At 33.6% G+C, this 13,293-nt stretch overlaps 1 protein-coding gene across 1 annotated transcript; it reads left to right on the top strand.

Annotated features, from left to right (window-relative positions):
• The first annotated feature begins 6,898 nt into the window (after window positions 1-6,898).
• LOC132166216 (uncharacterized) lies at window positions 6,899-10,776 on the top strand. Its single transcript, XM_059576999.1, has 3 exons — window positions 6,899-7,595; window positions 9,819-9,973; window positions 10,125-10,776. Exons 1-3 carry the CDS (start codon window positions 7,028-7,030, stop codon window positions 10,377-10,379), a joined length of 978 nt encoding a protein of 325 aa, XP_059432982.1. The 5' UTR covers window positions 6,899-7,027; the 3' UTR covers window positions 10,380-10,776.
• The last annotated feature ends 2,517 nt before the right edge of the window (window positions 10,777-13,293 follow it).

Here is a 13,293-nt window from a genome sequence, read left to right as displayed (position 1 = left end):
AGATAGTATATGAATGTATATGGGCTTGTGTAAATTAAGACTAATTTAAGCGGATTGGGATGAAGGATTATTAATAATTGAGTTTGTTGGGTCATGGATTAGCTACATAGAGCCCAACAGGCTGTCCAAACCCATTTAATGCACGAGACCCATTTACTCAAAGCCCAAATGAGAAACAGCTCGCCAATGAGTCTGGGACGTTTCTAACTCGTTAAACAAGCTTGTATGAATCGCCACAACATTATCTTTACCAAACAATGCCGGATCACACCATTCGAATTTTGAATGCCTTAAGATCATGAAACAACACATATTGATCAACGCTGGGCAGCGAATAAAGATGTGAGGCTAGAATCCAACGGGTGGTAATCATCCCCAGATGCCTATAAAAGGGAAGCTCCGGTTCATTATTAGGTAAATGAAAATTCTCTCTGAGTTCTGATTGTGTTTATTGTTTATCTTTAAACCTTTCACTGACTTAGGCATCGGAGTTATTCCCGCCGACACAACACCAACAGCTTTGATCCCGTTACTCTCTTTTCTCAGCAGTAAGCTCGGATACCGGAGTACACTTGGACATAGTAACAAACTCAGACACAGCAAAGAACCCGATCAATCCTCGGACAACGTGCTAGAACCCCTTTTGGTACTTAACTGGAATGGGCCTTATTTTAGGCTTTTTCTCGACTTTCTTGAGCTCTGTTGGAGATGGACCTTTAAATGAGAGGAATGATAGAAACCCAACTATTTTGCTTAACTTATGTTCAACTTTTACCTTCTTTTTTAATTTTTTTTCTTAAAAAAAAAAAACAAAATTGAAAATGAAAAAAAAAAAGGTCAAAAAATGGCATTATTATGAAGAAAAATATAATTTTTTATTTTTTTTTAAAATACCAAATAAAAGAATGACAAAAATGGATATTATTGCTTCAAACATTTTTTTCATTTTCGATTTTGTTTTTCCTAGAAAAAAATTAAAAAAGAAGACAAAAGTTGGACAAATTAAGCAAAATAGTTGAGCCTTTAACATTTCTCTTTAAATGAAGCGAGTCACGTATCTTGAATTCTGTCATATGATACGGAATGAGACCTTTTTGTGCATTTGTAGCATTTTAATTAACGTACCTTTTTCTCCTTTCACAACGTTTTTCTGGACGCATTTAAAAAAAAAAAAAAAAAAAAAAACGTTTTTCTGGACAAGATAGTCGTCGAACCTCAACCTCCGCCTTGAAAGTAATTTCAAACTTGTCAATATAGTATTGATACAAGGTACTTGTTTGATTGATATTTTTCTTTTCATTTTTTATAAAAATAAAAAATAAAATAAAAACATTAATCGAAAATGTCTAGTCTAACTCCGAGCTCTAAATCTACACTGCCTACAAGAAGAAAGAAGAACAAAGAATGATTAGAGTGGCCTGCCAGTAGCTCAATGGAGAGTCATTTCATTGCCTAAGTTGGAGAGAGACTTTGAGAGAGAAAGTAACCTAAAAAAAATGTTTGGATATAATAGAATGAGCGTACCTCTCAATGATGCTCTCATCTCACCCCCTCTTTTTTTATATAGTGTCTTTCACGCATCGTTGTTTAGAGGAGAGGTTCGGGGCTTAATAAAATTTGATTCAGTGACCCCCACTTCCTTAGCTCATGTTTCTATCACACTATAGTTGTAACAAAATGTCAATAATTTAGCTAGCAATGTGGAAGCAACTCCAATTGGTGCTCACGATAGTATCAAGCAGCTTGGTTGGCTCGATATAGCAGTTGACGGGCCAACTAGCGATTTCTTGTTGGTGTTGGGCATGACTTAAGTACATATATCAAAGGTGGGCCGATCCAACTTAATAAATAACTCAAAATACCAAATATCTATAACTATTTTCACTTTTATGTCATATGCGAATACTTTTTCACACAAAAAGTATAATTTAAAATGCATTAACAAACCAAACTTATATTTACCTTTTTCTAATTACCACTTCATACGTAATGTTTTAATTTTACAATGTCCTCTAAATCAATCATTGGGGTGCAATGTATTATTTTGCACCCAAAATAACAAAAATAAATCTACCATTTCCTAAATTTTTAGTATTTTGTTTTTCATTTTTTCAGATTTTTTCCTTTTTCCTTTTTTTTTTTACTTTTTTCGTTTTTGTCATTTTCGACTCTTTTTTGGGCACAGGAAGAAAAAAAAAATTGCAATCCAATGTTATATTTGAAAGATAATTAAAATATGATAAAAACATTGTAAATAGAATGGTAATTAAAGGAGATGATCAATATAGTTAAGAATATAGAGTTGGTTCTGTATTGGGTTATTAATTGGTTCTGATATTGCAATCCTTATTCTATATAATAGCGCATGACATTTTTAAAAAAAGAAAAAAGAATAGAGGAAATATATACATATAAAAATATATGTGTGTGTATGATGAGTGAAAAAACTTTTCATATTGATGTTGATGAGTGAATGCTCAGTGTCCACAACTATTTTTTCATACAATGGAAAATGGTTTATGGGTCTACGGAAAGCATTATGGATTATTATTGTCTATTGAGTGAGTGGACCTATCTATCTTTATGGATTATGATGATGACGATTATGACCTTACAAGAGCCTCCATTTTCTCCACTTGGGTTGCGGCTCAACGGCTAGTGAGTCATCACTTTTCAATAAAGTTTAGGTGGTGTAAAAAAAAAAATTAATTTTTATACATTAAATATTATGAAAGTCACGCCATATAAACTTCAGATATGGAAAAATCGGGAATGATATATAACATTACTCGCTAGTAAACTTGCTCAATTTTGAAAAATGTTATATATATATATATATATATATATATATATATATTTGACAAGTATCCACATTCTATTCGCCAAATTTGATGTCCAACCAAAAAACTTAATTTATGTCCGTCAAATGTTATGAGATGGCCAGTTCACATCAAATTTATGAATAAAATGTTAATACTTATCCGGTATATAACATTTATGTTTTTGTTTATCAGTTATCACCTATGGTCAAAAGGTAAAAGTCTTTGAGAAGTAATTCAATCGGCTAGTGACTACGCCTTATGAAGCGGAGATTACTAGTTCGAATCTCTCTTCCTCACAAGAAAATGTCGAAAAGGGCAAACAATGTGTTGTACATAGACCCAAGTTAATTTTGAGATATATATTTGGCATTAGTAATAAATTGCTTAACTAAGACAAGATTAAAGGAGACCGGCTAACAAAATCTAGGCAAATTAGCACAAAGAAAAGGGAAGTAAATTGATTCAAAAGCCAAAGGAAGAAATATATCAAAAATATTAATTTATGATTGTAATGTCAAAGAGTCACCTTGCTACGATCCATATTTTTCTTCCTCATTCTATTTGGGTAAATTTAGTGCTGAAGATAAATTCATTATTGGAATGGTAGGCCAAGACATGTGCACCTGTCTATTGAATTGGAGATATCACTTAGTTTCTCCTCTTCTTTTTCTTTTTTCCTTCTTTTTCGAAACTTAAATATTTTGGGCAATAAATGGTGGTATGCTCCAAGAAAAAGAAAAAGTTTTCTTATTTTTGTGTGTTTGGAGCAACGTAAAATATTGGTTAACCTAAAAATATTTTCAGTTGGTCAAAGAAAGTAACTTTCTTGATGCGCAAAATGGTTTATGCTTCCTGTCTACACCATTTTCTGCCACTATCTCATACTCTTAGGGTAGGCAATTGTAAGAGGGCCCCTTATGGGGCATACATGTCCAAGCACTTTCAGATAGGTGGACTCCACAAAGGTCCTCTCACAATTGCTTGCACAAGTGATATGGACAGATAATTGCAAGGATCTTAATCTCATACCCATAGGCTTTATATTCTCACAATCTTTCTCTCTCTCTCTCTTCCTTGCAGCTTCTCAAATTATATGAAAACATGAAAAATATTTGGCAATTTTTAATACAAACCAAATACCGAAAAATATTTTTTGAACAATTTTCATAGTTTGAAAATTTTTTAAAGTTCGATATACTAAGTTGATAATTTTTTTTATCTTTAGGAGGAGATTGAAAAAGCGATGAACGTTCAAAAAAATTAAGTGAAGCTTTCCCCTTTATTAACTATACCATATACCTTAAGTTCGTATGATGAAACTTTATTTAATCATTCACATTTTTTTGGCAATTATCCTCCTAAAATTAAAAAAATTTCAATTTAATATATCAAACTTAAAAAAGTTTGCAATATGACTCTTATCGTTAGGGTTTGGGGTTAAATTAGACAGAATATAAATGCAATGTCCATTATACCTCCTATATTTTTAAATAATTAAAAATTCTGAAAAAAAAAAAAAAAAACCTGGAAGAAAACATGTTGTGGGTCAACCTCAACCTCGACAGTAAATAGGGGCATTTTGGCGTCCTCCATTAAGATTTTTTGTAAAATCCTAACGGAGGAGTAACCTTACAAATTTTTTAAAGTTTATAGAGATAATTACCCGTAAATATCGTCTTCAATCTTTCTTTCTTTTTTAACCTTTTCCCCCTTCGTCAGTTTATATGGAGTATCTATCACAAACTAAAGTGGAACGGGCAAATATCCAAATTGATACAGATACGACATGAGTATATATAATTATATGACTTCTTAAATTTTGCATAAATAATCTTAAATTACAAGATAAATATCGGTTTTTAAAGATAGAAACCACTGGTTTGGATAATATATATATATATATATCAGTGTGGTTATATTTAGGATTTGTTCCTATTTTTGGGCTCATGATAAAAGTACTTTATTTTATTTTATTTTATATTTTTATATTTCTTTTTGGAAAACTCTATTTAATCTTGCCTGGAAGAAAAATAAAAGAAAAGGAAAAACTATAAACCAAAAAAAAAAAAAAAAAAAGCCCAAAGGGTTTATAGGTGGACCATCTTTCTTTATTGAAAATTCTCTCAACTAGGAAAAAAGGAAAAATTCTCTACCTGCCCTTGAAGCACATGGAGACAGGGACCCCCAAACTGGCTCTGTAAGTCACATTCCCAGCCGACGTGGAGGGTCTTAAATAACGAATACAAATGTGTTTTAATAAACAAAGAAATCCCATATTTTATGGAGTCCAAATGGATGTTGTTTTGTATTATCAATCAAGATTCGAATCCTGGTGCACAAGGAATAGTTTAATTGGTCGTGGATCACGTCTCATGAAACGGAAATTACTAGTCAAAATGCCTTTTCCTTTATGTGAACGTTTTAAAAAAAAAATTCGAATCCTGAATTTATAAATTGGGATAAATGAATTTTTTGTTCATGTAGTTTGAAGGTTTAATAAATAGTTTCATGTGTTAAAAAAATTCGGTAAGAAAAAAAAATTGGTTCTTTGTATTAAAATGATTGATTGTATTTGTTAACGTATCACATCAGTACTAATTATAATGTAATAAGTGTCAATTACAATAAATAAAAAAAACTAAATATAAAATATATGTACATATAAAAGAAAAGAAATTGCAAAGCGACCACCCTTTTGGCTAAATAAAAACTAAAATTAATAGTTTGCCAAAAGTAATACGTGTCACACTATACATTAAGAGATTTTGTCAATTTTTTTATCCATGGAAACCATTTTTTATTTTTATTTAATGCTTAACCTACAAAGTGATTAATCATTTTTTTGAACTCATTAAATTATTTGTCAAAACTTCAAACCAACACCAAAAATATATTAATCCCGGGCAGTGATACAGATTACGCTAGCGTGCATTAACAGTGATGCACGCCAGGCAAATTTTTTTTTTTTTTTACAAAAAATTAAAATAATAATAATAATTTTTTTTGCATCAACGCCAGGGTTGTCTTTAGCATCACCCATTAATCCCTTATCAATAATTCGAGAATAAGATTTTGACACAAAACCAAATCTTTTGTACTCTCCGGTGAGAGGTTGACACCGCAACTTCAAAAACAAAAAAGTTACAAAAACACCATACTAGGTAAATGGGGAGGTTTTTTTTTTTTTTTTGTTTTTCATAGATAAGTGATAAAAGGATCAAATATGGTGTTTTGATAACATTTGCTTTCCTTGTTTCACGTTGAGGTGTCATTCTCTTATTGGAGAACACAAAAATATTTGTGTCAAGACCTTATAAAAGTTATTCCCAGCAATTCTCAATAAATTATTATTGTTTAACCAACGCAATTTTTTTTTGAGACACATTTGTTTTAAAAAAATTAAGAAATCAAATTCTCTCCTGTTCAAATCCTATTTCGAGATTTATAGATAGCAGGATAGTGAGAAAAAAATAATCTTTCTCCCTTTCGAGTTCCTTATAGAGAAATGTTAGGTGTTTTTTTAACAGTAATGTGGCTTTTAAAATCACCAATAGATTAAAAATTAATAATGATAGTCTCAAATTCAACAATAATTTTAAAAGTCATATCACGGTTGAAAAAATACTAAAAGAACACTAAAAAAAACACCTTAACATTATCCACCTAAAAATGAACTTAAACAAGTATGCAATAAAAGAAAAAAAAAAACAAAAAAAAAAAAGAGTCTCAATCTATTTGTGGAGCAAAAAACAGAAAAGGAGAATGTAGGGAGACGATTTCCAAAGGAGGATTTGAAATGTTGACTGGCGTAGAAGACGTGGGAGAGGAGAACCTCAACGAAAGGAGCGTTTGTTTTTTTATTATATACATATGTTTCCCTCAATGAATCCCCTCCCTTCCATACCAAGCAATCCTGATTTATAGAGAGAGAAATAGCACCCACCCCCTATCCGTACGCCTTGTCGTCCTACGCTTTAATTCCGTTTTTTCTCATTATCTTGATTGAAATTTCAATATCTTTCACTGTCGTTTTCAATTCGTTTGATGTGTTTCTTTTTTTTTTTTTTAAAAAAGAAGAAATTCTCGAACCACTTACTTAGCTAACTAACGCATTATACTCCAATTCATGCTTTTCTTCCATCAAACGCATTGTTTGGTGGTTCAAATTCCACAACTCTCATTTTTCTAATCCGAAATCTTTGTCGATGGGGAATTGCGCTGCGCAGTCGAAGAAATCGGCGGCCGAGATCGTGCCACACGACAGCGTCAAAGTTGTCTGCCCCGCCGTCCGATTGCACGGATCGCCTACCAGCACTCTCACCGCCTACATCCGATTCGCGCTCCTCCACAAGGCCGTCTCCGTCAGGTTCGTGCCCTCCGATACGCCGGATTTCGGGTCCGAGACGCCGGTCCTCCAGGTGGGGTCCGACACCGTATCGGGCTCTCGCGAGACGCTGCTCGGGTACATAGACGCCCGGTTCCCGCACCCGCCTCTTACAACGCCGGGCTACGAGGAGGAAACGACGCCGTTGATAGTGAGGGTGGTGGGGCTGCAGCACAAGAGCATTAGTTGGCACATGGAGAGGCTGGTGAGGTGGGCGGAGGATCTGGCGGCACGTGGAGGGAAAGGGAGCGTTAATCCGAGCGTGGGGAGCCCACGCATGGAGGTGAGGAAGTTCGGGAGGAGCTACTCGGAGCTGCTGGAGCTGATGCTGGAGCATGCTCAGATGGAGGAGAGGGTTGTCTTCCCGATCTTGGATATGGCTGATCGAGGTACGCACTACCATGTTACATTTGCTTGTGCGTTGCACCCTATCAAACTGCATCTGCGCTCTCATACTAAATTACTAATTACTAATTAGTTAGGAATTTTTTTTTTTTTTGGTGCAAATTATGTTTTAAATAATAAAAAAATAAAATACTATAAAAATATTGAAATAATTTGAAATACGTCGTTAATTTTTTTGGAAAACTTTAAAAAAGGTTCTTTGAACTTCTTCTTTCATTTTGAGAAGAACTCAAAAGTTAAAAAACTCTTAAATTCATCTTCAAACTTTTAATTTGATGCAATCTACCTCATCCGTTAGGGTTTGGCGTTAAACCGACGTTAAAATGGATGAAATGATCGTTATACCCTTAAAATAATTATAAAATTCTAAATTTGTTCTTCATATGAAAAATAAAATAAAAGGTGAAACGTTGATGGTATTTTGGTATTTTTGACATTAAATCCTAACGGAGATGATAGATTGCATCAAATTATAAGTTCGAAGGGTAAAATTGAGAGTTTTTTTTTAACTTTTGGAATCTTCTCAAAACATGTAAACTCTTGAAGTTAACCCTAATTATTATTATTGTTATTTATTTTTATTGATGTGAGAGATGAAGGAAAATGATCATATCCAGTTAATGGCCAAGATTTCTTTATAGAAATCCTAGGACCACAAATGTGCCATGTGTCTTTTTAATAATATATATATATATATATATATATATATATATATTACTTAATTAAAGTTTTAAAAATAATAATAAAAAAATAGTTATCCCCATTCTTGTCACCCCTATAGCAAGAATGGAGATAACTATTTAATAATAAAAAAATAGTTATCCCCATTCTTGCCATAGGGGTGGTTGGACCACCCCATTTTTGCCCTAGGGATTGGCTGGCCACCTCATTTTTACCACCCCAGACCGGCTGCTGAAGTCATTTCGGTGGTCCGGCCACCCCTATGACAAGAATGGAATGGCTATGTTTTTTTATTATTTTGTTTTTTTAATTATTTTTAAAGCTTTAAGTAATATTATATTATTTTTTTTATTAGAATGACACATGGCACATTTGTGGTCCTAGGATTTCTTTAAAGAAATCTTGAAAAGAAATCCTGCCCATTAATTAGATACCCTCCATTCCAAAATTGACGGTTAACATGTATTCATATTCAAATTAATATGTCATGCTATTAATTATATCTTAAATAATATAATTATTAAAAAAAAAATTAAAAAAAAAACATTGATAGCGAGGGGTGGAGTCTGGGAGTTGGTGTATTTGTTATATTACCCTAGGAAACTACACTTGATGCTCTCAAATTACCACATAATTTATAATGTCTCTCAAAATTTTTAGTTTTTGCAATATACCATATAAATCTATGACTCAATTCACAATATCCGTCCACCTTTAGAATTTTCAATTAACTTAGACAACTAGCGAATCACATGACCCGCATGTTATGTAAAATGTTCATATACCCCATAAAATTTGTAAAATTACAAATTTACGCTTAGATTAAAAAACTTAGGGGGACACTACATTTACCTTTTCTAACTACCACCCCATTTGCAAAGTCCCCCCTCCAATGCTTCATTTTTCGCAATGTCCTCTTTTGCGATCCAAAATGACCAAAATACTTTGTTTGTTTTCCCAAAAAGATGAAAAATTAGGAGGGAGGGATGGGGGGAGGGTTGGGGAATGGGGACATTGCAAAAAAATGAAGAGTAATTTTGTTGTTTTGGATGTGAAAGTGAGACATTACAATCTCAATGATAGATCTGGGAGGTGATCCACAATAGTTGTGGAAGTTATTTTTCTCTCATGCAAGGTATTTTGTTATTTTAGGTCACATAAAATACAAGTGACATCTCCCGTTAAAGTTTAATAGAAAATCCTAATAGATGAAGACATTGCAAATTGCAGGGTAGATTGGTGGAATACATTGTCAAAACTAAAAGTTTTAGAGACATTGCAAATTGCATAGTAGTTTGAAGGGGGGTAAGTGTAGTTTTCTCTAATAATAATACAATTATGTGTAAGGCAGTATCCAACATATCGTGTGCTTTAGTTATTCTATGTTGTTACATTTGTGAGCATATGGGAGGGAGAAAGAAGTAGTAGGAAAGAAAAGGAAAGTGTGTGTTGTGGTGAAAAGTTGCTTATACTTGAAGGAAATTAAGCACTTACTGACGATCTTGTACATGACCATGATGGCGCAGGGCTATGTAAAGCTGCAAACGAGCAACATGCCAGAGACCTACCCATCATGAATGGCGTCAAAGAGGACATCAAATCTATTGGAGTATTGGATTCGGGGAGCCCTATCTGCCAAGAGGCTCTCTTCAATCTTTCTTCTCGGCTCAAATCATTGCGGGTAATGACTTGGCCCTAACAAAAGATTGAATATATTCATAGGACATGATTTGCTTGTGTCAGTTTGTGTATTTATTACTTATCTGTCAGTCTTGAAGTGCAAGTAAGGATTCACTTTGGTGGTAATTTGGATTATTTTATACTGTGCCCAGGAGCATTGTGAACAGCACTTTGTAGAGGAGGACAGAGATTTACTACCCTTGATGGAGGCGGTGGAGCTGAGCAATGAGCAACAGAAGAGGGTACTGGCGCAGTGTTTGGATGTGATGCAAGCAACTCACTCACATTTGTTTAACTTTCTTCTTGAGGGTCTCCTCCCTCGCGAAGCAATGCAGTACTTGGACTTGATCACGAGCTGTGGCGACAAAGAACAAATGGCCTCCGTGCTAAGATTGACCGTCAACTAGGATCTAAGACTTGACTCCTGATGATTTTTAGATGCAGGGAAGAGCTACTGGATACATGATGTTCACAGAAAGTAGAAACAGCGAGTTTGAACAAATTGTATAGATTTGTGATGCTTGCCTCTTAAGTAAACAGGGCAGTGGAAATTAAAGGTTAAGAAAGATTTAGTATGGTTTGGCAAGAATGGGAGAGAAGAGGTGTCACATGTCACATTACCTGGTAAATTTGCTCTCAAAGAATATATTTTAAACATGAAATTGTACAGAGGTGTACTTGAATTGGGTAGAAGACAGAAACTTTTGAGAGTTGATGGTTAAAAACTTAAAAATAAAGGTGGGAGTGAGTGCTTGCTGTTTTTGTAGAACATTTGTATCACATTACTCAAAGGTTAGATGGGTGTCTTTGGTTGCTTCATTGTGTCATATCCAGCTCAATGGAACTATTGGCATGTATTCAGAAACATCTTCATTCTTCGACATCACACCGTGCTAATTAGGGGTGAAAATGCGGTTACATTTAACGGTTATTGGCTAAATCTGCTAACTGCTAATGGCTTTTTTAAAGTAAATTTTTTTTTTTTTTAAATCAAAACGACATCGTTTTTATGGTAATATGATAATATCCTACTATATACGACATAATTTATATATATATTATAGGCGGTTAACAGTTTTTTCTAGCCGCCTTTTTACCCCTATTGTGCTTTATGAAAACAGGTGCAAATGTTACCTATTAGGAACACCCTAAGGTCAAAGAGTGTTAAATGTCATGACTAAATTTTAAGTGCTTGAAAAGGTTTCCAACACTTGCTAATAATCATAAGTAAAGAAGCTAATCTACAGCTCTGCTGGTTATGGGGAACAATAGGGAGGTGTGTGAGAGCCACGGAGTGAGAGAGAGGTAAGGGAAAGAGGAAGCCAGAAAGGGCGAAGACAAACTGGGTAGGTAGCGGAGGAGGCAGTGGACTTGTAGTTCAAAAAAGCAAAATAACAAAAGAAGGAAATTACAGAGGGTGTTGGAATGTGCCTCGTCATCAAAGTGTGAAGTGCAATGTATTTTAGGATTTGGCTTAGTGGAGTAAAGAAAATTAGAGAAGAATTGATGAAATTCTTAAAGAGTCTAGATTTTGTACAACTTAGTCGTTGGAAAGAAGCTCCAGAGCTCCTCCAATTATCATTATCTTACTGCCATTTCACTATTTTCTTCTAGTTTTTCATCATAAGAAATCAAAGAATAAATGAGTTGGGGCTATTTTGAATTTGCCGAGTTTTGTGGGAAGGAAGGTTTCATTTTGTTAAGAATTTGATGCAATTTACCTCATCGGTTAATTTTTGCCATAAAACCCTAATGGAAACCCTTGAAAAGACCAAATTACCCTTTGATTTTTTTTTTTAATGAAAAAAAAAAGAAAAAGAAAAAGAAAGAAAGGGTCACATGGTGACCCCCAACCATGGGTTAATTTGAAAATAAGGGTAAATTTAGAATTTAAAAAAAAAAGTCAAGGGTGTAATGGTTATTTTATCATTTTTAACGTTTAAAAACCGACGGAGGAGATACATTGCATCATTATACATCATTATCAATTTGATGCAATGTATCTCCTCTATCAGTTTTTAAATGTTAAAAGTGATAAAATAACTATTATATTCCTGATTTTTTTTATAAAATTTTAAATTTATCCTTAATAAAAAAAGAAAAAAAAAAAGAAAAAAAAAAAAGAGAGAAGAAGTTATCATGTAAAAACAAATCACAACGTGACCCATGAATCATGGTTGGTCCCCTCGTGACCATTTTTTCTTCAATCTTTGTTGTTGTAAAGTTTGGAGGATGGGGCCTGCACAGGCGTGTGCAACACATTGGCATATTTTTATCATGAGTTGCACACGTAAATTGGGTCAATGTTCCAAATTGAAGTCATCTCCATCCATTGTTCCTTTCACAACGTGCGATTCTCGTTTTTTTGTTTTTTATTGAAAGCTTGAAACTTGGAAAAAGGATAATTAGTATGCGAGTTGACTTTTATCCTTCAAACCTACCAAATTCTCTCTATTTCCTTCATTTATTGTATTTTGAAGGGTAGTGCATTTAAAATTTTTGAACAACACTACCCTTCAAAATACGCTAAATAAAAGAAATGAAAAAAAATTTGAAATGGATAGGATCATTTTTCCCAACCCTAATTAACAAGTTGATTTCCATTGCATTAGATTACTTCCAAGTCTTCTCTTTTGCATTTAGTTTTTAATAATCAAATCTCACCTAACAAACAACCAAATTTATAAATTTCATCAACAATTAACCTTTCTTTAGGTTTCGTGTATAAAGATTAGAACCATCCTTCTCTTTTTCCCTTGCAACCAAATTGTGTCACCACAAAAGCCTCCCTATTCTTTTTTTAGTGGAAACTTTACTTTATACCCTTTTACCACATGATTTGACGAGTCTCCTAAGCTTCAAAACCTTTTAATTTAAACTCTTGAACTTTCAATTGCAATCAATTTGAGCCCCGTTAAATTGTAAACATTCAAAGTGAAACAATAACGTTTATACCCCTGACTCTTTTTTTTTAAGGGGTTTCGGATTCACATAAAATTTTAGAAATGCTATAAAGACTTGAAATTTTTTTATAAATTTTATACTTTTTTTTTATTAAATGAACCCTCAAAATTAATTTTTACCTTCTAGGCTTTTTTTTTTATTAGTTTTGTCCTCATTCTCCTAATATTTTAGTTTTGCCCTTACCAGTGAAGGAGTGTCCTTCATAGGTGGCTACCACCAACCTCTAAGGGTGGTCACAAGCCACCTTCAGCCACCTCTACGATGGCTAGTCATTACTAACGGTCACGGGTGGAATTACCCTTGCTTTTAAGGGGTTTCGGATCCACATAAAATTTTAAAAATGCTACAAAGACTTGA

Source organism: Corylus avellana, chromosome ca1 (assembly GCF_901000735.1).
Source record: "Corylus avellana chromosome ca1, CavTom2PMs-1.0".
In the NCBI taxonomy this organism is placed as follows: Eukaryota; Viridiplantae; Streptophyta; class Magnoliopsida; order Fagales; family Betulaceae; genus Corylus; species Corylus avellana.
The sequence above is the reverse complement of the archived record's forward strand: the minus strand, read 5'-3'. Positions and strand labels throughout refer to the sequence as shown.